Source organism: Hylobates moloch, unplaced genomic scaffold (assembly GCF_009828535.3).
Source record: "Hylobates moloch isolate HMO894 unplaced genomic scaffold, HMol_V3 SCAFFOLD_6, whole genome shotgun sequence".
Lineage (NCBI taxonomy): Eukaryota > Metazoa > Chordata > Mammalia > Primates > Hylobatidae > Hylobates > Hylobates moloch.
Window position 1 is genome coordinate 13,747,974 of NW_026652281.1, and position 24,873 is coordinate 13,772,846.

General features: G+C 36.3%; 1 protein-coding gene across 5 annotated transcripts in view; it reads right to left on the reverse strand.

Annotated features, from left to right (window-relative positions):
- CNTNAP4 (contactin associated protein family member 4) overlaps window positions 1–24,873 on the reverse strand; it is a 297,138-nt gene that overhangs the window by 48,037 nt on the left and 224,228 nt on the right. For all 5 annotated transcript variants that reach the window (XM_058440476.1, XM_032156379.2, XM_032156377.2 and 2 more), the window contains 3 exons: window positions 24,640–24,767; window positions 4,049–4,219; window positions 2,770–2,988 (listed from right to left, as the gene is read on the reverse strand). In XM_058440476.1, the coding sequence (XP_058296459.1) occupies window positions 2,770–2,988; window positions 4,049–4,219; window positions 24,640–24,767 (518 nt within the window). The remainder of the gene's footprint in view (window positions 1–2,769; window positions 2,989–4,048; window positions 4,220–24,639; window positions 24,768–24,873) is intronic.

Below are 24,873 nucleotides of genomic sequence, written 5' to 3' on the forward strand. Positions count from 1 at the left end.
AAATATCTCCAGCTACAATTTTTCTTAAATTCTGATTTGTGTGATAGCAATGTTGTAAATTGATAAATGAATATTTTGTCTCGCAAGCATTGTTTTATCAACTTGATTGAAGCACTTTCCTAACAGACTAGTTCACTCTGGTGGAGGTGAAGATAAAACCAAGCCCCTCATGTGGTGTTTTGACAGCCAGAGATTTTCTCTACCCAAGACTACAAGTGGTTTTTTTTTCTTTTTTATGAGCCCTTCCCTTAGTATCACCACAGTAAATCATGTCAGCTTGCTCACAGTTGTCTGTGAGCAGGAAGGAGGAAATTGTATAAACAGATTTGTGTTAACAGTATATGTCACCTTTTTTCACAAATCTTTATGTTGCCTCATCTTTTTTATTTTCAGTGACTTGACTTAAATATAATCAACAGTTATTTTTTATAAAACTTTGGAATAACACCCATCCTTACATTTCAACACATATACTGAGGTCAAAGGCCTAACCAATTGCCTCCATGAAGACAAAATCTTTCAGATCCTTATTAAAATTATATCACATGATCGATGCTAAAAGACTCAAGTCCGTTTTAAAGCAGTTTTCTGATGACATACTAGTGCTTCATTACAACTGTCTGAAATCAAGTTAAGGCCAGGATTCCTACACGACACAACACACAGTGATTCCATCTCATGAAGCTGAAATTCATACCAAGAATGAAAGGTCATCCACAGGCAAACTGCAGCATATTTCACTGAAAAATTTGAGGACTATTTCAGCCTCTCAATTTCCAAGAATAGTAAGGCTATTTCCAAGCTACTGACAGATTTTAAATTGCCATACCTTTTGTTGTGGCCATCTCTCATTTTTTGTAATTCAAGAAATAGCTTTGTCAATTTCCTGACTGAGTTTCTAGTGTGTTATTAAAAGTTATGTATTTCTTCTCATACATTCTTTATTATTTTCATACCCTTAAGTAAGTCAATCAAGTGGTCACAAGATCATGATTAGATTGTCTATTATAGTGCCTTACTCATAGAAGCTATTCATTAAATATTTGAGTAAAGGAAATAATAAATTATCAAAAAAGGAATTACACAAATATATTGCAAATCCCAAAAATGTCTTCCTCAAATATGTTGCAAATATGCTTCATCCTTTCCAGTGAGAGAAGGTTAATAAGATCAGACTCTTAAGAAATAAAAGGTGTAATGGGGATCTGATCAATTTTCTTCAAAAGTGTAACTCTGGAGAATTCTTGAAAAATAATTTCTTTGTTGTTGTTATTGAGACAGGGGCTCCCTCTGTCACCCAGGATGGAGTGCAGTGGCATGATCATAGTTCACCACAGCCTCCAGTTACTGGGTTCAACCACCCCCCCACCTCAGTTTCTCAAATGCTGGGATTACAGGTGAGTGCCACCATGCCAGCCTAATATTTTTAATTTTTTACTTTTTGTAGAGATGGATCTTGCTGTGTTTCCCAGGCTGGTCTCAAACTCCTGGCCCCAAGCAATCTTCCTACCTTGGTCTCCAAAAGTGCTAGGACTACATCATGCCTGGCCTTGAAGTATAATTTCTAATAACTTATCATTTATTCTGCTTTATAGTGTTTTACGTCTTCATTTATGTTAAAATATATGAGAAGTGATCAAGTAAGAGATAATTCATGGTCCATAATTTCTACAAACTAATTAGCAAAGATTTAAAGTAAAACAAACACGTCCAGAAGGATTCCTCTATCAAACCTATAAATGCCACAAGAATGGATTTAGGAAATAAAGGAACAACATTCTGATATAAATATTAAGAAGGTGACCAGAAAATATCAGAAAAAAATGGGCAAAAAGAGGGAAAATAGCAGAGGAACAGGTGAAACTGTCAAACATGAATTCTATACACAATGGGTATCTGTTTTGTTTTCCTTTCTTTTCTTTTTGCTATTGGCCTGTTTTTGATGTGGTGGTTGGTGGGGCGGGGGGCGGGGGGACCAAGGGAGTGTCCAATGTTTGGCATCGGCTGGATGATTTCCTCATCAAAGAAGGCTTCCTCAACAATTCTGAGAACAGAGATAAACATTCCTGGTATCATAATAAAACACTAATATAATAAATAAATAAGCTGAAACCCATCATGTAACCTGTAATATTAAGAAAGCAGGTAAGGCTGGGTGCAGTGGCTCACACCTGTCTTCCTAGTACTCTGGGAGGCTGAGGCAGGAGGATCACCTGAGGTCAGGAGTTCAAGACCAGCCTGGCCAACATGGCAAAATCCCATTTCTACTAAAAATACAAAAAAATTAGCCAGGCGTAGTGGTCGGCACCTGTAATCTCAGCTACTCGGGAGGCTGAGGTAGGAGAATTGCTAGAACCCTGGGGGCGGAGGTTGCAGTGAGCTGAGATCACACCATTGCACTCCAGCCTGGGTGACAGAGTGAGAATCTGTCAAAAAAAAAAAAAAAAAAAAAAAAAAGGAATGCAGGTATGCAAATAGGAATTAAACACAAATCTGAATCTCATTTATGAGATGAATTTCTGTAGGCAAGTCAACCCTGTAAGCTCAGCTATCTCATCTGTAAAATACGGCTAATACCCATTTCACAAGCTGGTTATGAGGAAGAAACGAAGCACTTGGCCCAGTTTCCACACAGTTTCTGAATCCGTGGTGATTTGTTAGTGTTGCTTGTTGTTACTACCCTTGTTTTTACAGTTGGTATTATTTTATCTTGGGCCATTTCTGAACATACATCATACAATTAAATGATTGCTTAAAAAGAGAACTTACCCACAAAGAGCTGACTGTTGAGCTGTAACAGGACATGCCCATCAGCGGGGGCGGGCTGTGTCTTCGGTGTCAGCTGATCCACTTGAAGGGAGGCCTCCTTCACGTTCCTTTCAACCCTCACATGGTGCCACTGGTTGTCGTTGAAGTGGGTGGGTGACTGCACTGAGATTTCAAAAGGCCCATTCCCCACATCAAATGAAAAAGTCACTACTGTCGGAGCTGGAAATATTACACATAAAGATTGTTCTAGTGAGTTCCTATGGTGGAGTGCCGAGTCTCCAATATACTTAGGAACAGCACTACAGCATAACAATCGCTGAATAGAAAGATAATGAACATAGATGGTTTGAATGCTATTGTTTGAAACTCATGACACTGACACAGACCTAGGTCTCCCGATGTGAAATGAGACAGTTAAATACATTCACATTTTTTTTTTTTTTTTTTTTTTTTTTTTTTTTTTTTTTGAGACAGAGTCTCGCTGTCGCCCAGGCTGGAGTGTAGTGGCACGATCTCGGCTCACTGCAAGCTCCGCCTCCCGGGTTCACACCATTCTCTTGCCTCAGCCTCCTGAGTAGCTGGGACTACAGGTGCCCGCCACCTCGCCCGGCTAATTTTTTGTATTTTTAGCAGAGACGGGGTTTCACTGTGTTAGCCAGGATGGTCTCGATCTCCTGACCTCCTGATCCGCCTGCCTCGGCCTCCCAAAGTGCTGGGATTACAGGCGTGAGCCACCGCACCCGGCCAAATACATTCACATTTTTGAAAAAAAAAAAAGGTATTCTAAGATAGTCCTCCTCAGAGCTAATATTTCCTGTTGATAAAAAGTAAAGCTATTTATCCAAGGCAAGGAAACTAAATAGCAACTGGCATTGTATGTAAAAATAATTGTTACAGTGACTCAAAGTTTACATAATTTTTAAGGCATGCTATACACATTTGATATTAAGATAATAGCAGCTTAGAAGTATATCAAAATGAGTGGTTGATTAAGTAATTTGTAATTAACTAAAAAATTGCATTTTAGTTTTAATTAACTGAAATTAAAACTGCATTTAAGTTGGTACGAGAAACTACCAGTTATTTTCCCAAATTATCACAATGTTAAGTACCAAATTATTTTCTTACAAACAGGGTAAGTTAATATTATTGAGTTTTTCAAAGGGGCGCAATGAAAAGAGTCAGATGATAAAGTAGACACGAGTAGTTTAAAAATCAGTTAAAAGATTTACTACTAAATGATAGAATCTCATAAACTTCTCTGGAAAAGGAGACTTACAGCGAAGCTCTATCCGTATAAAATCAGTAATCCCCAAGTTCTCTAAAAATACCCCAGATGAAGCTGTTGTCTTAAAAAAGAAAGACACATCCGCGCTAAGTTCTCCATGGAAAGTAGGAAAATGAAGATATGAAGCCTCAGTATCAAAGGAAGCTGAATTCCAAAATGATCCTGTTTTGTGAAAAAAAAAAAAAAAGAAAAATTTCAAAAAGAAAACAAATTCATGAAATAAAACGAATGACAATTACATTTTCTATTTTTAGCATTTTTGCTATTTAAAAAGTTATTTATACAAATCTGCTCTTTTTTTCTGTCAACTATGTAGTATACAAGATATGAGCATATTATAAGAGATTTTACAGGAATTGAAATCTTGGATTTTTTCCAATAGAGAGTAAGAATGATCATTACAGAAATGGTCTAAATGTTCTATTTTATATGGAACAAATATCCTCAGCCTCAATAGCACATCCTCCACCAAAGTGATATTATACGATCTGCCAAACATTGATAAATAGGCAATCTTTTATAACTTCAAAATTAAAACACTTACCTGCTTTAAACAAAAACCCCAGAGAAGCTCACAGTATTTTTTGTTCTAACACTTCTAACACACACACTTCACAGAGTTACATAAACTGTTTTCTTTAATGGGCCTTGTGATTTTCTAAACTCAGACTGGCATTCTAAATAGTCTCGTCTAATTACAAACCAACATAAGACTTACTCTGTCCAAGCTGACATTCTCATGAAAATGCTCTTTTTATTCAAAATTATCTCTTACTTTGCCAATAAGAATGAAGTAGATGAACAGCAAATTAAAAGTGTTCTCAAAATGTTTCAAATGCTCAAAATAGGCAGAAAATGTTGAAAAGGTTGGGATACAAATTAAGAGATCTGAAAAAAATGTAGACTATAAAGTTAGTTATAATTGCTGCCCAAATACCACCTATCTTTACTTTCTCGCTCCTTTTTTCATATCTACAACTTTCCTTTTGAAAAAATATTGTGAACCATATATAGCAAAAACTATGGAAAACCAAATATAAATGCAACAGCATGAGCTGACAGGAGTGAAATCCGACTGGATACATGTGGTTGATGAGGAGTAAAATCAGAGAAACGAACCCTGTATTGTCTGCTGCCAATAGCAAGTTCTCTGCACATCAAATACAAATATACATCTTTAGTTTTAAGCAACTGCCTCTACACACATTCCCTACACTGGATAAAATTCTATCTAAATTACCTTCCTGGAAGAAAGATGTATTGATCCTCTGATGTTGGAAAACAGCAATTTCAAAACAACAGTTCGTTATGTTAGCAGAGAACAGATACCAAGTTCCAGAGTTAAAAATCACAAACTTGACTTTGCTTTTACGTGTTTCTTGAATTTTAATTTACTTTGTATAAATTCTAGACCAAATAATGCTTATATCTATTTTTGTTTGTTTTTCTTGTGGATCTGATTCAAAAGTCAATTCTCAGCTTGTGTGTGGACAATTTTAGAGCTGAATTTATTCAACTAATAATCTGCTTTGAAGTTTTTCCTCCCAGAGTCAAATAAAACCATATATTATCAGAGTCACATCGAGCCTATTCCTTATGTCCCTTTTACAGCTATTCCTATACTAGACCTTTGGATTTCTAGGAAAAAATAAATGCAAGAAAATGTAAAATATCAAGTCAGGGATAACAACACATTTGCCTTCTTAGAAGTTCTTAGCTGATCTGTTTTCAGAAGGAATTAGATGCCTTTTTGTTTAAATGTTATATATTAATATAAAAATAAACTTCACATTATGGAATGTTATTAAATCTTATTTTGTCTGATTAGAAAGAGGAACACTCATAATTACTTAAAGGTTTAAATTAGGTAATAACATTTATTTTTTTCATATTATATCATAACTAACTCAATAAAGCATCATATAGAAGGCTTCAAGGAACTGCTTGAACCAGATGAACAATTCTTTGAATTGCTGCTATCTGTACATGAATGCTTTCATAGCAATGAAACCAATTTATTACTTTAGGCATATTCAGCACTCTCATATACATAATAATGTCTATTTCATTTAGTTAGGAGACTATTTTATACATTCACAAAAGGTAGAAAATGAGGTAAGGAAGTTTTATTGGGTTAAGAAATTGCTGCTAATTCAAAACAATTATAAAGAAAGCAAAGGCCAATATTTCCATGATCAAATAATGTTAATGGCATGCGGTATCCCAGCCCTTTACACACTGTGCTGAGGGACACCCACCAGAATCTGGGCCACCTCAGAGAAAGGAAGGGCAAAGAGAGGGAGGAAACAGCTTAGCAGGCATGGAGCAGCAGGAGCTGCAGGCTTTTGAAGACAGCATTCTATGGATTAGGTGGTTTAAAATTCCCTAATCTCATGGAGGGAGAGAGGAGAACGATAGTAACCGGAGGCAGGAAATGGCGGAGGGGAAAGAGGAAGAGAGATTGGGCAATGAATACAAAATTCCAGTTAGATAGATGGAATAAGCTTCATGTTCAACAGCAGACTGGGGTGATTACAGTTAAGAACACTTTCGTGTGTATTTCAAAACAGCTAGGAGAAAGGACTCAAATGTTCCCAACTCCCAGAAATGATAAATGCTCAAGGTGATGGATATCCTAAGTCCCCTGACTGGATCATTACACATTCTATTCATGTAACAAAATATCACACGAGCCCCATATATATGCATAAGTATTATGTACCTAGAAAAATTTTAAATAACAATCATACAAAAGTAAAAATAAAATTCTCTAAACTACATCATTGTCAATTCAATATAGGGTTCTAAGATTTTAGAATAATTTTTTAGGCCAGGCGCAGTGGCTCATGACTGTAATCCCAGCACTTTGGGGGGCTGAGGTGGGCAGATCACTTGAGGTCAGGAGTTCGAGACCAGTCTGACCAACATGATGAAACCCTGTCTCTACTAAAAACACAAAAATTAGCCAGGCATTGTGGCAGACGCCTGTAACCCCACTACTTAGGAGGCTGAGACAGGAGAATCACTTGAGCCTGGGAGGCTGAGGTTGCAGTCAGCCGAGATTACGCATCTGCACTCCAGCCTGGATGACAGAATGAGACTCTACATCAAAAAATAATAAACAAATAAAATAATTTTCTAGAAACCTTACCTTTTATCTTACCAGAATAAAGTAAATTATATAAAAGAATAAATCCATATAGTCATTCACGTAAAAGAGGAAGATGTACTAAGTATTGAATTTCATATAGAAAGTTAAAAATGAAGTCAATTTAGGAAAATTAACTTAGTACTATGCTAGGACTATAAGTACCTTTAAAAATAATTATTTTGCTAAACATTTATAGAATTCCTTTTTGAAAAAAAACAGACTTACGGAGACAAAGTAGATTTGTGGTTTCCCAGGGTTAGGGAGATGGAGCAATTGAGGGAGAGCAGTGGCTCAGAGGGGTAAGGTTTCTTTTCAGGGTAATGACCATGTTCCAAAATTGGTGTAGTCATTGTTACACAATGTGGATATACTAAAAGCCATTGAATAGCACACTTTATATTACTGAATTGTGTAATATATGAATTTGATATCAATAAAGCTGTTTATAAAAGAACAGTATTAAAAAAACACATTGTTTTTCAAGGTAATACATTTTACTTTTAAAATCAAAATGCGTATAACATGCTAACACTACCTTTCTTAAAAGCAAAATAAAATGAAATATAGAAATGCCAAAGCAAGGAATCATTCACTATTCAAATGAGTCTTTCTGAATGCTTAATAAAGAAATAAGCCAGAAATATGGATTTAATTAAAATGTTTATTTCCAAATGTTTGTAGATTCTTACGCAGGTGTAAGAAATAACACAGAAAGATTCCATGCACACTTTATCTAGTTTCCCCCTATGATCATACCTTACAAAACAATAGTAGGATGTCAAAACTAGGATAGTGACATTGACGCTGAGATGCAGGACATTTCTGTCGCCACGGTATTCTTCATGCTTCCCGCACACAGCTAAACCCACTTTCCTCCCTCCTTACCCCTTCTTTAACCTCCTGGCACAACTAATCAGTTCCTCATTCCTATAATTTTGTCATTTCAAGAATGCTCTCAAATAAAAGCATAAAATATGCAGTCTTTTGAGATTGGCTTGCTTTTAAAAAAAAATCAGAATTACTCATTTTTGGTTTTGACAAATTCTTGCTCTGTCACCTAGGCTGGAATGCAATGGTGTAATCTTGGCCACTGCAACCTCCGCCTCCTGGGTTCAAGCGATTCTCCTGCCTCAGCCTCCTGAGTAGCTGGGATTACAGGCGCGCACCACTATGCCTGGCTAATTTTTGTATTTTTAGTAGAGACGGGACTTCATCATGTTGGCCACGTTGGTCTCGAACTCCTGACATCAGGTGATCCACACACCTTGGCCTCCCAAAGTGCTGGGATTATAGGCGTGAGCCACCACTTCTGGCCCAGAATTACTCTTTGAAGATTTACCCATATTGTTTTTGTATCAATAGTTCATCTCTTTCTACTGCTGAGTAGTATTCCATGGTATGGATGTATTAAAATTTATTTAACCATCTACCTGCAGAAGGACACCTACATAGCTTTCAGCTATTACCAATAAAGCTTTTGTCAACATCTGTGTCCAATTTTTTATGTGAACATAAGCTGCCAGTTCCCTGGGGAAAATGCCCAAGAGTACAATCACTGGATTGTATGAGAGTTGCAAACCACTGTGGAAGACAGTGTGGCGATTCCTCAAGGATCTAGAATCAGAAATACCATTTGACCCAGGAATGCCATTACTGGGCATATACCCATATACCCAAAGAATTATAAATCATTTGCACATGTATGTTTACTGCAGCACTATTTACAATAGCAAAGACTTGGAACCCACCCAAATGCCCATCAATGATAGACTGGGTGAAGAAAATGTGGCGCATCTACACCATGGAATACTATGCAGCCTTGAAAAAGAATGAGTTAATGTCCTTTGCAGGGACATGGATGGATCTGGAAACCATTAGTCTCAGCACGCTAACACAGAAACAGAAAACCAAATGCCACATGTTCTCACTTGTAAGTGGGAGTTAAACAATGAGAATACGTGGACACAGAAAGGGGAACATCACACACTGGGGCCTGTCGGGGGGTGGGGAGCAAGGGGAGAGAGAGCATTAAGACAAATACCTAATGGATGCGGGGCTTAAAACCTAGATGATGGGTTGATAGGTGCAGCTGACCACTGTAGCACATATACACCTATGTGACAAACCTGCACATTCTGCACATGTATCCCAGAACTTAAAGTAAAATAGAAAATTAACAAAAAGAAACTACTAAACGGTTTTCTAGTGTAGTTTTGTCATTTGACATTCCTACCAGCAATGTTTGAGTGACCCCATTTCTCAATATACTGGCCAGTATTTTGTGTTGGCACTTTTTTTTTTAATCTTAGTCCTTTTGAAAGGCGTGAAGTGGTGTCTCATTGAGGATGTAATATGCATTTGCCTAGCGGTTGATGATGCTGGGTATCATTTCATGTGCTTTCTTGCCATCTGTATACCTTCTTTGGTTGAACCTCCCTCCATGTTTTTTGCCCATTGTGTTAGTCTGCCCAGGCTGCCATAACAAAATCTCACAGGTCAGGTGGCTTAAAAAACACATTTATTTCTCACAGTGCTGCAGGCTAAAAGTCCAAGATCAAGGTGCTGGCAGGATTGGTCTGTTGTGAGACCTCTCTTCCTGGCTTGCAGATGACTGCCTTCATCCTGTGATCTTACATGGTCTTTCTGCTGAGTAAGCACAGAGAGCGGGGTCTCTGGAGTCTCTTTCTTATAAGGACACTGGTCCCATTGAATTAGGGCACCACCCTCATTTACCTTAGTGATCTCCTTAAAGGCCCTGTCTTCAGATATAGTCACATTGGGGTTAGGGCTTCAACATAAATTTTGGGAAAACAATTTAGTCCATAACACCCGTATTTTAATTGTTTTTTTAACTGTCAACTTTTGAGGATTCTTCATATATTCTAGATACTAGTCCTTTCTCAGATAGGTGGTTTGCAACTGTTTTTTGACCAGTCTGTAGCCTGACTTTTCTTCCTCTTCATGGAAGCTTTCACAAAGTAAAATTTCATTTTGATAAAGTCTCATTTATCAATTTAGCCTTTTATGAATTGTGCTTTCAATGTCAAGTCTAAAAAATCTTTAGATTTTTAGATTTCCTAACCCTATAGGAAATTTTATATGCATATAAAATTCCAACAAGCCCTTTCTTAAAAGTAAAAATGTTTTAAATGTTGAAATGCTGATGTGAAGAATATTTTAGTAATCAATGCATCTTCTAAACACTTACGAATTATTTTAAAATAAGCTGAAAAATATAGATTTTAACAGAAATAAAATTCTAAGATTAAATTATATGTTGCATTATCAGAACACAATAACCTATGTATTGGTTTCATAATTCACTGGTTCCTCTTTTTAGCACATCTATTATTGTTTTCAACTATTTATGAACCTCAACAGGAATCAATATAAGCAAAATAAAAACGAAGAAAATAAAATCTGGCTGGAGATAATTATAGCTTGTGGTTTGCAGAGCAATATAAAAGAGAACAAAGCTGTTCATAGATGTTTCTATAAACACCCCCTAACCACCCCCACACATGCACATACAATAAGATGGGCAAATGGAAAGTGAAAATTCCTCTTATGAAGGCAGAGCAGAGCTTGTTTTTACAATCAAAAGATCTTACAAACTATCACTGAAGAAGATATTTCTTGTCATTAGTCTTATATTAGTTTTGCACAAAACTGTTTTGACATTAATAGCAAAGAAACAGACTTGTGTATTTAATTATTCAAAGACATACACACATATAATTTTATTTTAGAAGAAACTGGAAGAACAGAATTTTGGAGCAACATCCAATTATTTTTAGTCTAGATGTAAGAGAATATAGAAAACAGTAAATGAGATGAGCGACACTTATCTAAGTTTGCCACTGCATTATCCCTCAGTCATTCCTATGAAGGTCAGAGTGACAACAAAGAGGTGTGGAGTTGGGCATCACATGAGAGAGCCTTCCAAGCATGACATTCTATTTGAAGTAACCTATTCTGAATTAACAAATGACAATCATTGTATATAAAATGAGAACATATTATAAATTCAAGGTAAATCTCGTCAATCCAAGATTGATGTCCTCCACGAACACATATGATCATGCGATAAAATTTGAGTCCAGTTATTCATCAGAGAAGAGGACCAAATTCATTTATTCAAAAAACATGAGATACAGTGATTCTGATTTCAGCAAAACAAAATAATTAAGCGCCCAATCAGAATTTTGAGCTTCTTATTGGCCGTTTACTAACAAAAGTGATTCCTTTATTTACACGGTTAAAGTCAAAAGTCACTTGATATTCAGATTATTGTCTTTTAAAAAATTATTTTAACTCGGCAATTAACGGTAAGTAGAAGGGTTCTTAATATCTTCCTGCATATGCACACTTATAGCCTTTACGGTATAAACGTTACTGCTTTTAAGTAGGCACATCTATACATTGGTCTCCTACAGCCCATTTGTAATCTGGCATGTTGAATATTTTTCCATGTATAGAAAATACATTTAAATATTAACTAAAGTATTTTATTAGACTAAAATAATTGAAAATAAAAACTAGAAAATTATTCATAATATACTTAGTGCCTGATACCTGCATACAGAACTTAGTTACAAATCCTTATGTGGGACTGTGTATAAACATCGGGTTCTAAAGAACACTACAGGTAAGTACACACACGCTGTAATATGATGCCAACTGTGCACACTCAATGTTCCTCTGCAATCACACTATAGTTCCCTCATGCCTTCACTGTCCCACGCTCTTAGAGGATTATTTCACACTTCCGCTCCCCAATAATACATCTCATTTCTCATTCTTTAACTTTTCTAGTAATCTCTAAGAAAAGAGCAGAAGACAGAAGTGACCTCCTCTAAGAATCCACCACCACACCTGTTCACCTTCCTGCAACATCACGTGTGTTCTGCATTTTCTCCTGTTAGAATGAATCAACTGTCCACAATCCAAGGATTTATTTACTGGATCTCTCTTAATAACACAGACATGCTATTAATTCTCTCATCTCAGAAACCCCACTCTCATGATCATACTTTCTCCTCCATTTACCATTACATTTTCCCACCTTTTTTTCCTCCCACTATTCCTTGAATCTGTCTCAGGCTTTTATCCCAAAACACTTGACAAAACAAACCATCACCAAGGTCGCTATAACATCCACATTTCTAAAGCCATTATCAGTTCTCAGTTTTATCTTACTTAAGCTAACAACATTTAACACAGTTGATTGCTCTCTCCTCCTTGAAACACATTCTTCCCTTGGAGTTCAGGATACCCACACTCTTCTTTTCTCACAGGTGATATATTCTCAGTCTTCTTTCTTGCTTCCTCTTCACCTCGTCAATTTATCCATACTCAGTTGCCCCAAAGCCCTGTTATTTCTTCATCCACAATAACTCCTGCTGTTCTGTCCTGTGGCTCTAAATATGCTGAAAACTGATAACTCCACATCTCTTCCTGAATGTTTAATGACATCTCAACCGTAATATGTCCTAAAACTGGGCTCTTTATATTTCTCTACAACTCCATGACCCCAGCAGCAATCTCCCCCATTTCAATTAATGCCAGTTCTTTCCCTCTAATTGATTAGATCAAACACCTTGGTGTTATTTTTGACTCTTCCTTTCGCAAACTACAACAATTCATCCGGAAATTTTATTGGTTTTCCTTTAAACTCTACCCAAACCACAACTCTCACCATTGCACCCATGGCTCAAGCTACCATAATTTCTCAGCTGGATTGGTGATATGGTCCCCTAAGTTATTTCCCTGCTTTGAGTTTTCCCTATTTAATCTCACTAAAACCTGAGTTAGATCATACCACTCACCTTCTCAAAATTCTCTAATGTTCTCCAATTTCATTCAGATTGAAAATAGATTTTCAAAATCTTTCATGATCTGACCACCAGGTTTCTCTCTGACTTCTACCACTCTCTTTCTTGCCCACTCTGCTCCAAACGCTTGGACCATCTGGCTGCTCCATGAGTATACTATCTATACCCCATTTCTGTGTGGTTTATCTGGCCTTTCCCTCTGTCTAGACTACTCTTCCAAAGGTAGACACGTGCCTTGCATTCCTGTTTGCTTCAAATCTTTATTCAAATGCCACCTTCTTTCTGAGCTTTAAATGACCATCCTATTTAAAATTACGCCACTCCTGCCTCAACTTTATGTTCTTCATAGCTCTTACCAGCTTCTACTGTACCATATATTTCACTTGATTATTGTCTCTCTCTCTCTCTCTCTCTCCAAGAGAATATAAGCTCCAAGAATACTGATATTTTTATCTGTTTTGCTCATTGCTCTCTTGCTCTTTCCCACAAGTGGAAAGAGGAAAGAAAAGAGGAAAAACAGAGACAAGAGAAGAGGAAGAAGAAGAAAAAGAGGAAGAGAAGGAGGGCATAAAAAAGTGAAATTTAAAAAGGTAAACCCAATAAGATAAAGTAAAATATAAAAATTAAAATAAAAATGTTATAATGGAGAATTATCAGGCATAGTGGAGCTAACAAAGTTACATTATTTTATTATCTGTTGAAATGGAATTGATCCTCACGTTTTTTAATGGTTTATATGTAGTCTTTCAAATGGAAGAGAACTCTGTCAAATGAAAGAGAAATTAACCAAATCACTAGTCAATATCTTTTTCCAGTTGAAGAATCTCACTTCTGCAAAGTTATTTACTGCCTACATGCACCTTTGATTATTTAATGCACTCTGGGCAGCTGTGATTTCTCAGACAGCTGTACTAGTCGATGCAGACAAAATGAAGAAACTAACTTCAGTGACTCAAGAATTTTTTGGAACGAGAAACTTACAGCAATCTTTTCTAACTATGAAGGCTTCAGGGTGCTTTGATTAAAGATAAAATTTCAATGTAATGAATTGCCTGAAAAGAAATACATGTGATAAAATGGGTTGAAAAATTCAAATGCCAGAGTTAAAAATACTGCCTTGCTCAGATAGACAGACTGAGAGCAGAAATTCAGATCACATTTGCAAAGATTTTAACAACTTATAAAATGTGTATATACTTTTTATCACATCACTTCTATTTCCAGAAAAAGTAATACCAAATGAACAACATCCAGGTACATTCTTGTTAAATTAGTGACCTTTAAGGATAATTGTTCCTTCGAGTATTCAGACAGAAAAAGCAAGTTACATACAAGGTGAAAAAATCAGTATGGCCTCAGATTCCTTCACAGTATTCAATGGCATAAAATAAAGGAACTCTGTCCATAGATTCCGAGAGAAAGAAAATTTATCCAGTCTAGTTTATTTCTGAAGTGTTAAGGCAATAGGCAGACACTTTCAAGTTTGAAAGAATTCTGAAAATAAAGCACACAAGTGCGCTTTTGAGAAAATTTTTAAAAAACAAAACCTATATTCATAATGAAGTATAGTCAACCAAAAAGACATTTAGAAAAGCTGTAGAAGACAAGACAACTGCATTCCTCAACACAGACAAGTATGGGATCATATATGCAAACTACTGAAGGTTACAAGCATGACACATAAAAAGTACGCCAGGTCCTAAAGAGGTTAAATGTAGGGAAATTCTACTCCTAGGCACATACCGAAGAGAAATAAAGCCTTTGTCCACAAAAAAAAAAAAAAAAAGCATACATGGAAGTCCACAGAAGCCTTATCATAATATCCAAAAAGTGGATCCAGCCCAAATGTCCATGAACTGATGAGTGATTAAACAAAATGTGGTATATCCACAGAATGGAATATTATTTGGTCATAAAAAACAATGAAGTGTTGATGTATTCTACAACGCTGATGAAACTCCTTGACAATACGATGCTAAGTAAAACAAGTCAGTCACAAGAGACCACATATCTTGTATTTTTATCTATATGAAATATTCAGAATATGCAAGTCTGTAGAAAAAAAAAGCAGGTTACTGGTTGCTTAGGGCTGGGATGGGGAGTGTGTGAAATGGACAGTGTCTGGAAAATGGGAGCAGGTCTACTTTGGGAGGTGATAAAAATGTTCTCAAAATGATTATGGTGATGGTTGACCAACTCTGTGTGGTACATTAAAATGATTAAATATACTAAAATTGATTGAATTGTACACTTTTAAAAGGGTGAATTATAGGCTGTGAATTATATCTCAGTTAAGCTGTTCCCAATAGACAATACAGTTAAAGCATAAGAGTTTTAGAATTCTAAGGCAACAAATATTCTCAAGCACATAAAAAATCGAAAAAATGCAACCCTCAAGAATCTTTCTAAAGACAAAAAAAGGTAAAATATCCACTACCTGACAAAAAGAAATTAATCAAAATAAAAAGCACTGGAGAACAGAACTAGTGGTTACCCTTAAAAGTAACAATATACAAATAATAGCATAACTAGCAAAAACCGGGAAGGGGGAGATAAAGAAGGTGAAAGAAGAAATGAGTGCTAGCTTTTCCATTTCTCACAGCAGATAAATGCGTTTATAATTTAAAAATACATTTAATATAAAATGTAGTGACTCTACAATCTTTTAAAACGCTCATAATCTTTTTTTGTAAGTTTAGTGGGATCACTTATGTTGAATATACTTTGTTAGATATATAAATTTCATGAGCCATCTTGGCTTAAATTTGGTGTTTTCTTTCTCAATTTCAATGAATAAAGTTTTATAAATTCATTTCTCAATCTCTTTTAAAAATTATTTTGTCTAGAGTGGTGATTCTCCACCTGGGGCAATTCTTTACCCAGGGGACATCTGGCAATGTTTGGAGACATTTTTGGTTGTCACATTTGGAGGAAGGATGCTACTGGCATCTCTTGGGTAGGAACCAGGGATACTGCTTAGGTCCAACAATGCACAGGACGGTCCTCAAACACCATAAGGAATTATCCAGCCCACATGTCAAGAGTGGTGACACTGGGAAGCCCTGCAGTAGAGATCTCTACCAACATTTGGAATGATATTCAATTGATATTAATCATTATTTCTGAGTTATGTGATTCTTGGTGACTTTTTTTACTTACTTTTTTGGTATTTCTATATAGCTTTAAAAAGTTATGATTTTGGCCGGGTGCGGCGGCTCACGCCTGTAATCCCAGCACTTTGGGAGGCCAAGGCAGGTGGATCACAAGGTCAGGAGATCGAGACAATCCTGGCTAACATAGTGAAACCACGTCTCTACTAAAATTAGAAAAATTAGCCAGGCATGGTGGCGGTCGCCTGTAGTCCCAGCTACTCAGGAGGCTGAGGCAGGAGAATGGCGTGAATCCGGGAGGCAGAGCTTGCAGTGAGCCGAGATTGCGCCACTGCACTCCAGACTGGGTGACAGTGTGAGACTCCATCTCAAAAAAAAAAAAAGTTATGATTGTGTATCAAGTCAGTCATTAATACTTAACACAATTAACTAAAGGTATCCATATGTATAAAATCCCCCCAAAAGAATACCATGGTCCTGACAACTATCAGGGTTCCCAGTTCCAAAGTGAAAACCTTTCGAAAGTACTAAAAACAATTTTTGTTCCCTCACATTTATCAAGTTTCTTGCATACAAATTATTGGTTGGTAATAAATGTTTTTCCAAGTGAACAAAAAAACAAAGCAAAATAGACCATAAAATAATCTATTTTCCAAGAAGTGGCAATCATTTCAGTTTAATAAATGCACTGTATTGAGTGAAAAGTAAAAAAATTAATATTAACTAAAATCATATTCTTATTTGAAAGTACTTTCACTGTTACAACTTCAGGCATATTGACGAGAAACGGCTTAGATGGAACTGGACATTCTTCTACTAAGTGACTTTTTATATCAGAATCAATAATTCAATAGAGTCTAAACTCCTTTTAGTAAAAGTATATATTTACTTATTTAATTGCTTTAAGAACCAAAAATGTATTCACATCTCTTACGAATAATTCATAAGCTGTAGGCTTCTTTACATGCATATATTAAATCGTTCTCATTATTTCATGAATTGTTATTCATTGATTATGTTTTGGGTAATAGGTAATACATTAGTTATTAGGAACACAAGAATAAATGAGGAATGTACCCTGCTCTTGAGGGGCTCAAAAATAATTAAAAGCCAGTAAGAGAAAGATATCTTTGTAATATGCTAAACATGTTTTGAGAATGCAGAATGATTATGTCATCTAGAAATCATGATGGAAGAGTTTTAATCTGAGTGTGAAAGGATTTGGTAAAAGAATTAGGGAGATTTTGCAGATAAGGGAGAGTGAGTGACAAGGACTTGGACCCAGATGCCATCGTGGTCCAGGAATTCCCTTTGTGTTGCAAGACTCACTGAAGTAGCACAAAGTCTCTGTAGACGTCTTCTTGCTGTGTGTCAAGAAAGCAGGTTTAACCCTGTGTATGAATGCCTGGGCTTCTACTCTGAAACTCTGTTTCTGGCTCTGAACATACTGCAACTACAGTTAGAACACTTGGGCAGGCCCTATGTCAACACCATTGGTCCACTTCATACCCAACCTTTGACCTAGAGCTGTGAGTCTTAAACCACCTGTATAGAAAAAAGTGCTTTTTTTTTTTCCTCTTATTTCAGTCACAAAAAAATGAGACTCTGTCATTTGCAACAATATGGATAGAACTGGAGGTCATTATGTTAAGTGAAATAAGCCAGGGGCAGAAAGACAAACATTGCATGTTTCAATTTATTTGTGGGGTCTAAAAATCAAAACAATTTAACTCATGGAGACAAAGAATAGAAGGATGATTACCAGAGGCTGGGAAGGAGAGTGGGAAGCCAGTAGGAGGTGGGGATGGTTAATAGGTACAGAAAAATAGTCAGAAAGAATAAGACCTTGTATTTGATGGCAAAACATGGTGACTACAGTCAATAATAATGTAATTGTACATTTTAAAATAACAAAAATAGTATAATTAGATTATTTGTAACACAAAGGATAAATGCTTAAGGGGATGAATACCCAATTTTCCATGATGTGATTATTACACATTGCATGCCTGTGACAAAATATCTCATGTATCCCATAAATATATACAACTATTATGTACCCACAAAAATTTTACATTTTTAAAATTTAAAATCAAAAATGTAAATTGCTAGAAAAGTGAATGGGAAAAGCAAAGGTATACAAAATACTATAAACTCCAGTCCACTTTTTATTACTATCATGTCCAACAGACATAACTTACTCTGTCCAATTGGCATAAGTCATTCTGAAATACTCTATATATTTGTACTAGCCTCCTCACAGAATGGTAGCAAAGAATGTGCCGACCAGTACTAGTCTGTGAACCGCACTGGCTGGGGGCAGCACTGCATAGAGTAGTCCATGGACCGGCAGCAGCATGTGGAAGCCCGTTAGCAATTCTCCTACCCAGCCAGGCAGGGTGGCTCATTCCTGTAATCATAGCACTGTGGGAGGCTGAGGTGGGCAGATCATTTGAGATCTTGGGTTTGAGACCAGCCTGGCCAACATGGTGAAACCCTGTCTCTACTAAAAACACAAAAATTAACTGGTTATCATGGCACATGCCTGTAATCCCAGCTACTTGGGAGGCTGAGGCAGGAGAATCACTTGAACCCAGAAGGCAGAGTTTGCAGTGAGCCAACTGCACTCCAGCCAGGGTAACAGAGGGAGATTCTGTCAAAAAAAAAAAAAAAAAGAAAAGAAAAAAGGAATGGAAGGGGAGGGGAAGGGAGGAGAGGGGAGAGGGCAGGAAGGAGAGGAGGGAAGGAGGAGAAAGAGAGGGGAAGGGAAGGAGGGGAGGAGGAGGGAAACACGAGGAGGGAAGGAGGGAGGAGGAGGAGGGAGGGAAGGAAGGGAGGGAAGGAGGGTGGGAGGGAGGGAGGGAGGAGAAGGAGGGTGGGGAGGGGAGGGGAGGGGAGGGGAAGGGAAGGGGAGGGAGGTAAAGAAAGAAAGATTCTCCTACCCACACCCCCTGAATCACAGTCTCTGGGATAAGGAGTGGAAATCCGTGTTACAACAAGCTCTCCAAGTAATTTTTATACATGCTAAAGTGGAGGAACTGTTGGTCTAAAAGACTTTGGATGGTTCCTCAAAAATAAACATGTTCCCACTGCTCTTGGCAGGCTGATTACATAGCAAATATATAGGTGACTCCTCCTACTAAGGACCTTTCTGCTAACTGGTAAACCCAGATGTTCTCCCTTGATTCTTCCCTTTGATTCTTTTTCTAAAGTTTCTAAAGTCAATATAAGTTAGAAACATATTCAGCACGATCCCAGAAATGTGCTGGAGAATTGGAGAATATCCATGTTACTGAAATCTTTACTGTTCCATGAATTTACTTCTAGTGGTCGGCTGTTTCTCAGTTTGTTTTGATGATCCAATTTTGTTTTGTAAGAGACAAGGTCTCAGCCTGTTGCTCAGGCTGTAGTGCAGTGGTGCAATCATAGCTCACTGCAGCTTTGAGCTCCCGGTCTCAAACAATCCTCCCACCTTGACCTCCTATAGCGCTGGGATTACAGGTTTGAGCCACTGCACTCAGCCTCCAATTCTTAAAATTAAGCAACTATAGCAATGCAAACTGTTATTAACTTTTTCGTTTTGTTTTTCAGTCAGATGTGTTGAATAAGACATCATTTATTATTAAAATACATTAATAAATTATGGTAATTTACATAGAGTACAATTCAGCCTTTTTTTCTGTGTAGCTCTAGAAGTTGACTAGGACCTGAAACCATAAAACCACCACCACACTCAACATATGGAACATTTTTTCACCTGACAAAGTTTTCTTGTACCCCTGTGTAAAATTCCTCTCACCTCAAAGTTCTTGCAGCAGAGATCCTTTTTCTGTTTCTATGGTTTTGACTTTTCCAGAATATCTTAGAAATTGAATCATTCAAAGCATGTAGGCTTTTTAGTCTGGCTTCTTTCACTTAGAGTAATGCAGTTGAGATTCATCTATGTTGTTGCATGTTATCAATAGTCTATTTTTTTAAATTGTTTAGTAGTATTCCACTGCGTATTGTGGGTACACCACAGTAAAATGGAACGTGTATCCTTTCAATAGTTGACAAACATTTGAGTGGTTTCCATTTTTAGGGAACTATGGAAAAAAGCCAATAATAATAACAAAAAACTGACTATATCCATATAGATTTTCCTTTTCTCTTGGATGAAATCCAAAGATGGGGATTGCTGGGACATATGGTAATTGTGGGTTTAACATTATAAGAAACCAAATTCTTTTCCAAAGCAGTGTGTACCATTTTGCATCTGTAGCACAATGTACCAGAGTTCTAGTTGCTCTAAATCCTCACTAGCACTTGTTATATTTTGGGTTTTTTTGTTATTATTATTTGTTAAATGTTAACAGTTATATATTGGTATCACATTGCGGTACTAGTTTGCATTCCCCTAATAACTATTGATGCTAAGGGTCTTTAATGTGCTGATTTAAATCCATATTTTTTCTGTGACATGTATGTGCAAATCTTTTGCCCATTTGTAAATTGATTTTTCAAATATTATTGCACCACGAGAGAGTTACTTTTATATTCTGGGTATTAGCCTCTATAAAACATGTATTTTGCAAATATTTTCACCTAGTCTGTAGCTTTTCTTTTCAACTTCCTGACAGTGTCATTTTAAAGGCAGAAGCTTTTTAGTGAAACCCAATTTATTATTATTTGTATTTTATGAAATGTACTTTTAGTGTTGTATCTAAGAAATCTATGCCCAACCCAAGGCCACTAAGATTTTCCCTTGTATTTTCTTACAGCAGTGTTATAGTTTGTGGTTTTAGATTTAAGTTTATGATTCATCTTGAGTTAATTTTTGTATCTGCTTTGAAGTATGAATTGACACTCTTTTTTTTTCATTCTGTTTTTCTTTTTCAAATGGATTCGAATTGTTCCAGATCTGTTTCTTGAAAAATTCTGTCCTTTCATCGTTGAGTTCCCTTGGCAGCTTTGTGAAAAGTCAAGCAACCATGTATACTTGGGTCTATTTTTGGGCTGTCTATTCTATTCCATTCACGTATTTGTCTATTGTAATGTCAATATCACACTTCCTTGAGTATCTGTTAGTTTTATAGTAAGTCTTATAATCTGGTAGTGTATCTCAAACGTTGTTTATATTTGTCAAAACATTTTTGCTATTCTACTTTCTTTGCATTTCAATATACATTTAAAGATAAGCTTTCCAATTTTTACTCCCCCTCAAAAAAAAAGATTGCTGGATTTTAATTGGATTGTTTTCAGTCTATATATAAATTTGGGAAAAATTGACATCTTATCAAATCTTTTAATTCATAAATTTTTAAATATAATTTTCTTAATTTTTTTCTTAATAATTTGCTATATTTACACCAAAATATTTTATGTTGTTGGTGCTAGTAAAAAAATGGTACTTTTAAAACCCCATTTATAATTTTTTATCATTAGCATATAGACATATAATTTGCTTTTGTATATTGACCTCGAATCCTGCGACTTTGCTAAACTCACTTTCTAAAAATATAAATTATTTGAGATTTTCTACCTAGAAAGTCATGTTACCTATAAATAGACATTTTATTTCATTCATTCTGACCTAAGGTTGGTGCAAAAGTAATTGCAGTTTTGCCACTTCTTTTAACGGCAACCTGATTTGCCATTAAAATCAGGTTGATTAACTTTTGCTGCAACCTAATAAACGCCTTGAATTCCTCTCCTTGACTTATTACATGTGCTAGGACCATGAGTAATAGATTGAATAAGAGTAGTGAGAGCAGACGTTCTTGCCTTTATCCTGAACTTAAAGGGGAAGAAGTTATATCCTTGACTATTCAAAGTATGACATTAGCTATCAGATTTTCACAGATGTCCTTTATACCATGGAGGAAGTTCTCTTATTTCCTAATTGGCTAGTTGATTTCTGACATCAACAATAATAGCAGCAGTAAAATGAAATTGAAAACAAAATGAAAATAAATCTTTGAAAAAATACAACATAAATAAATTAGGGTAACCTCACAACCCGTACTAGTAGGTCTAATGGTCATGTTTTATTTGTCCTGCTTTCCCACTTCACCTTCTTTCCTAGAAAAACATGGCTGATCTACATTTTTCAGTATCTCTAGTTTGTGTGAGAAAATGAAAATATTACTTTTTTCATTCTCACTTTTTTACTTTTCTGTTAAAAAAAAAAAAAGTGTTAATCTCCTGTCTCAATGAATGACACTAATAGCTTTATTCAAATCAGAAAGCTGGAGATCATCCCCAAGGCTTTAACTCTCAATCTTACATCTAAATCATATCGAATTTACCTCGTCGTTGATCCCCCTTTTAAATCTCCATGCCAGTCACTGCCTAGTTCAAGCTCTCATCTTCTCCTTGTCTTAAATCAGAGGTCACTTTACTGATCTTTAGGTTTATAACTGATCGTCAGGCTTTCAATTGAATCATGAGAATTAAGTTATGTCTCAGTCTTAAATTACTCAACGTGTAGTCCTGATGCCTTCAGAGTAATGTCCACGCAGCTTTTTTCTGCTTATAAGGCCTACTGTGCATGATCCTGTATCTGCTAGTCCCACATCTGCCCAGTGAGCCTCACTAGGAAATGAAAAAAAAAAAAAAGTATGGCATTGTAACTTAAGTGGTACAGATTTCCCATATGGAAAAAAGGAGTATTCCCTGTTCTGAAGCCACTGCTCATCTAACTGAGAATATAAAGAACGCTTCATGCAGAAAATAGTCCTTAGTCCTTCATGCAGAAAATAACCTCACGTGAAAATGAACCTCAACGCTAAAAATAGATACAGGAGGCAAAAAGACCAATCACTTGATTACTGTTTAATCAATAAGTCAGAGATTAAGTAGCAGGTCTCTAAATACTTGAAACTATTTGTAAATTCTTAGCGCTAATGTAGTAGCTCCCCTCTGTATTCCCATGGTCACAGTAGTTCACACTCTAGTTTCTCAACCTCAGTACTATTGACATTTGGGGCCAGATAATTCTTCTCTGTGGAGGGCTGTCTCATGCATTGTAGGATGTTTAGTAGCAACCCTGACCTCTCCCATTTACATGCCAGTAGCACCCTGCTCCCCAACAATGTGATAACCAAAAATGTCTCCAAACACTGCCACATGTCCACTGCAGGGCAAGATTGCCTTGGATGGAGAATCACTGCTCTAAGTGGAATGATGTTGCGTGCTTAAAATGATGACAGGAAGTCTGGGAGAAAGAAAGTCTAAGGGAGAGAGTTGGTAGGGACCTCACTTAAAACATACAAATACACAAGGGTTTTGGCTAACGAAAGAAGGAAGGCAGAGAAAGCCAGCCTGGGTCCCTGCAGGTTTAAGATCAGAGTAAGCAGTGAAAGGTACACGTGATGTATAAAACAACTTCTCTACAGCCATGAAAAACCGTTACACTCTCCTGCATGCATCTGAAGTTTACAACCTCGTCTCTTTGCACATAATTTTTCTTCCCATGAAATATCCTATGTCATCTTCATGGGATTCTGTAAGGCTAACTGGTAGAACAGGAAGTAGAGGTGATACATATCAGAGATGGTGAATATAATGATAAACAGTATTTACAATGCATATATAATTTTTAAAGGCCGGTATCATCTTTGCTTTTTAACTAGGCAACTTCTGCTCTGTGTCTCCATAAATCTACTGAATTGTCAGATTCCCTCTTATTCTGTTGTGCCCCTAGCATAAAATTTTATTTTAAGGTGTGGTGTTAATGTAAACAAATATTTCACCTATTTCCATTTTAAGTTCTGGAAATACTAAAAGCAAACATATTTAATGCACTAGTCTCTAACCTAACTCTTTTCAGAGAGACTAATAACCTATAAATGAATACATATGCTCATTTCATTCCCTGATCAAAGAAAACATATATATATATATATAAAAACATATATATGTATATATGGAACATAAATATAGTGGAACTATATTTGAACTTTAAAATTCTGGTTTAAAGTGTTAATGCACTGCATATGCAAAACAGCATGTACCACTGGTTTAAAGTAAATGCACACAGACACACACACACACACAAACTGAAAAAAAAAAAAAAGAGATTTACAGTTGAAATGTATTTGGGGTTAAGATGACATGATCCCATTGACATTCTAATTTCATCCCAGGTCTAATAGTAGGAAATTCACATGAATTATTAATAACTGCGTTTAGCATTGAGGCTTTCCTATGTGGATAACAGCAATTAGAAATTCAGGAATGCTGGGATGTACTCATGAACTAATCAAGTTGAGATGTCCAGTGGTTTCTTTCTCTTCGAATCTTAACGAGGATTGCCATCATAGCTTTGTACTTCATAGGAGTACTTATTTGTTGACTGACTGAAAGAGTGTTTCAGACCGTACTTAAAAATGTTCACAATAGAAGTCTGATTTGTTATTATGTGATAGAAACATGATGCTTAAGTGATGGCACTTTAAGTCATAGTTCTTTTCTCAAATGTGGTTTCAACACATCGTAACCACTTACTGTCTCCCCTGCAGAGTAGAGGCCCCAGTTTATAAGCTGCTTCTGAATGCAGTCGGCCTGTGTCTGTAATCACGATCTTAGTTACTGGAAGATGTTCTTTATAAGCAAGCAATCCAGTGTCATTGGTCCTAAAAAAACAATAGCAACAACAAAATTCTTAAGAACTTTTAATAGTCCTTATTGCATTGTAAAACCAAGATGTTCTGAACTAAATTTGCACCTACAAAAGAGTAA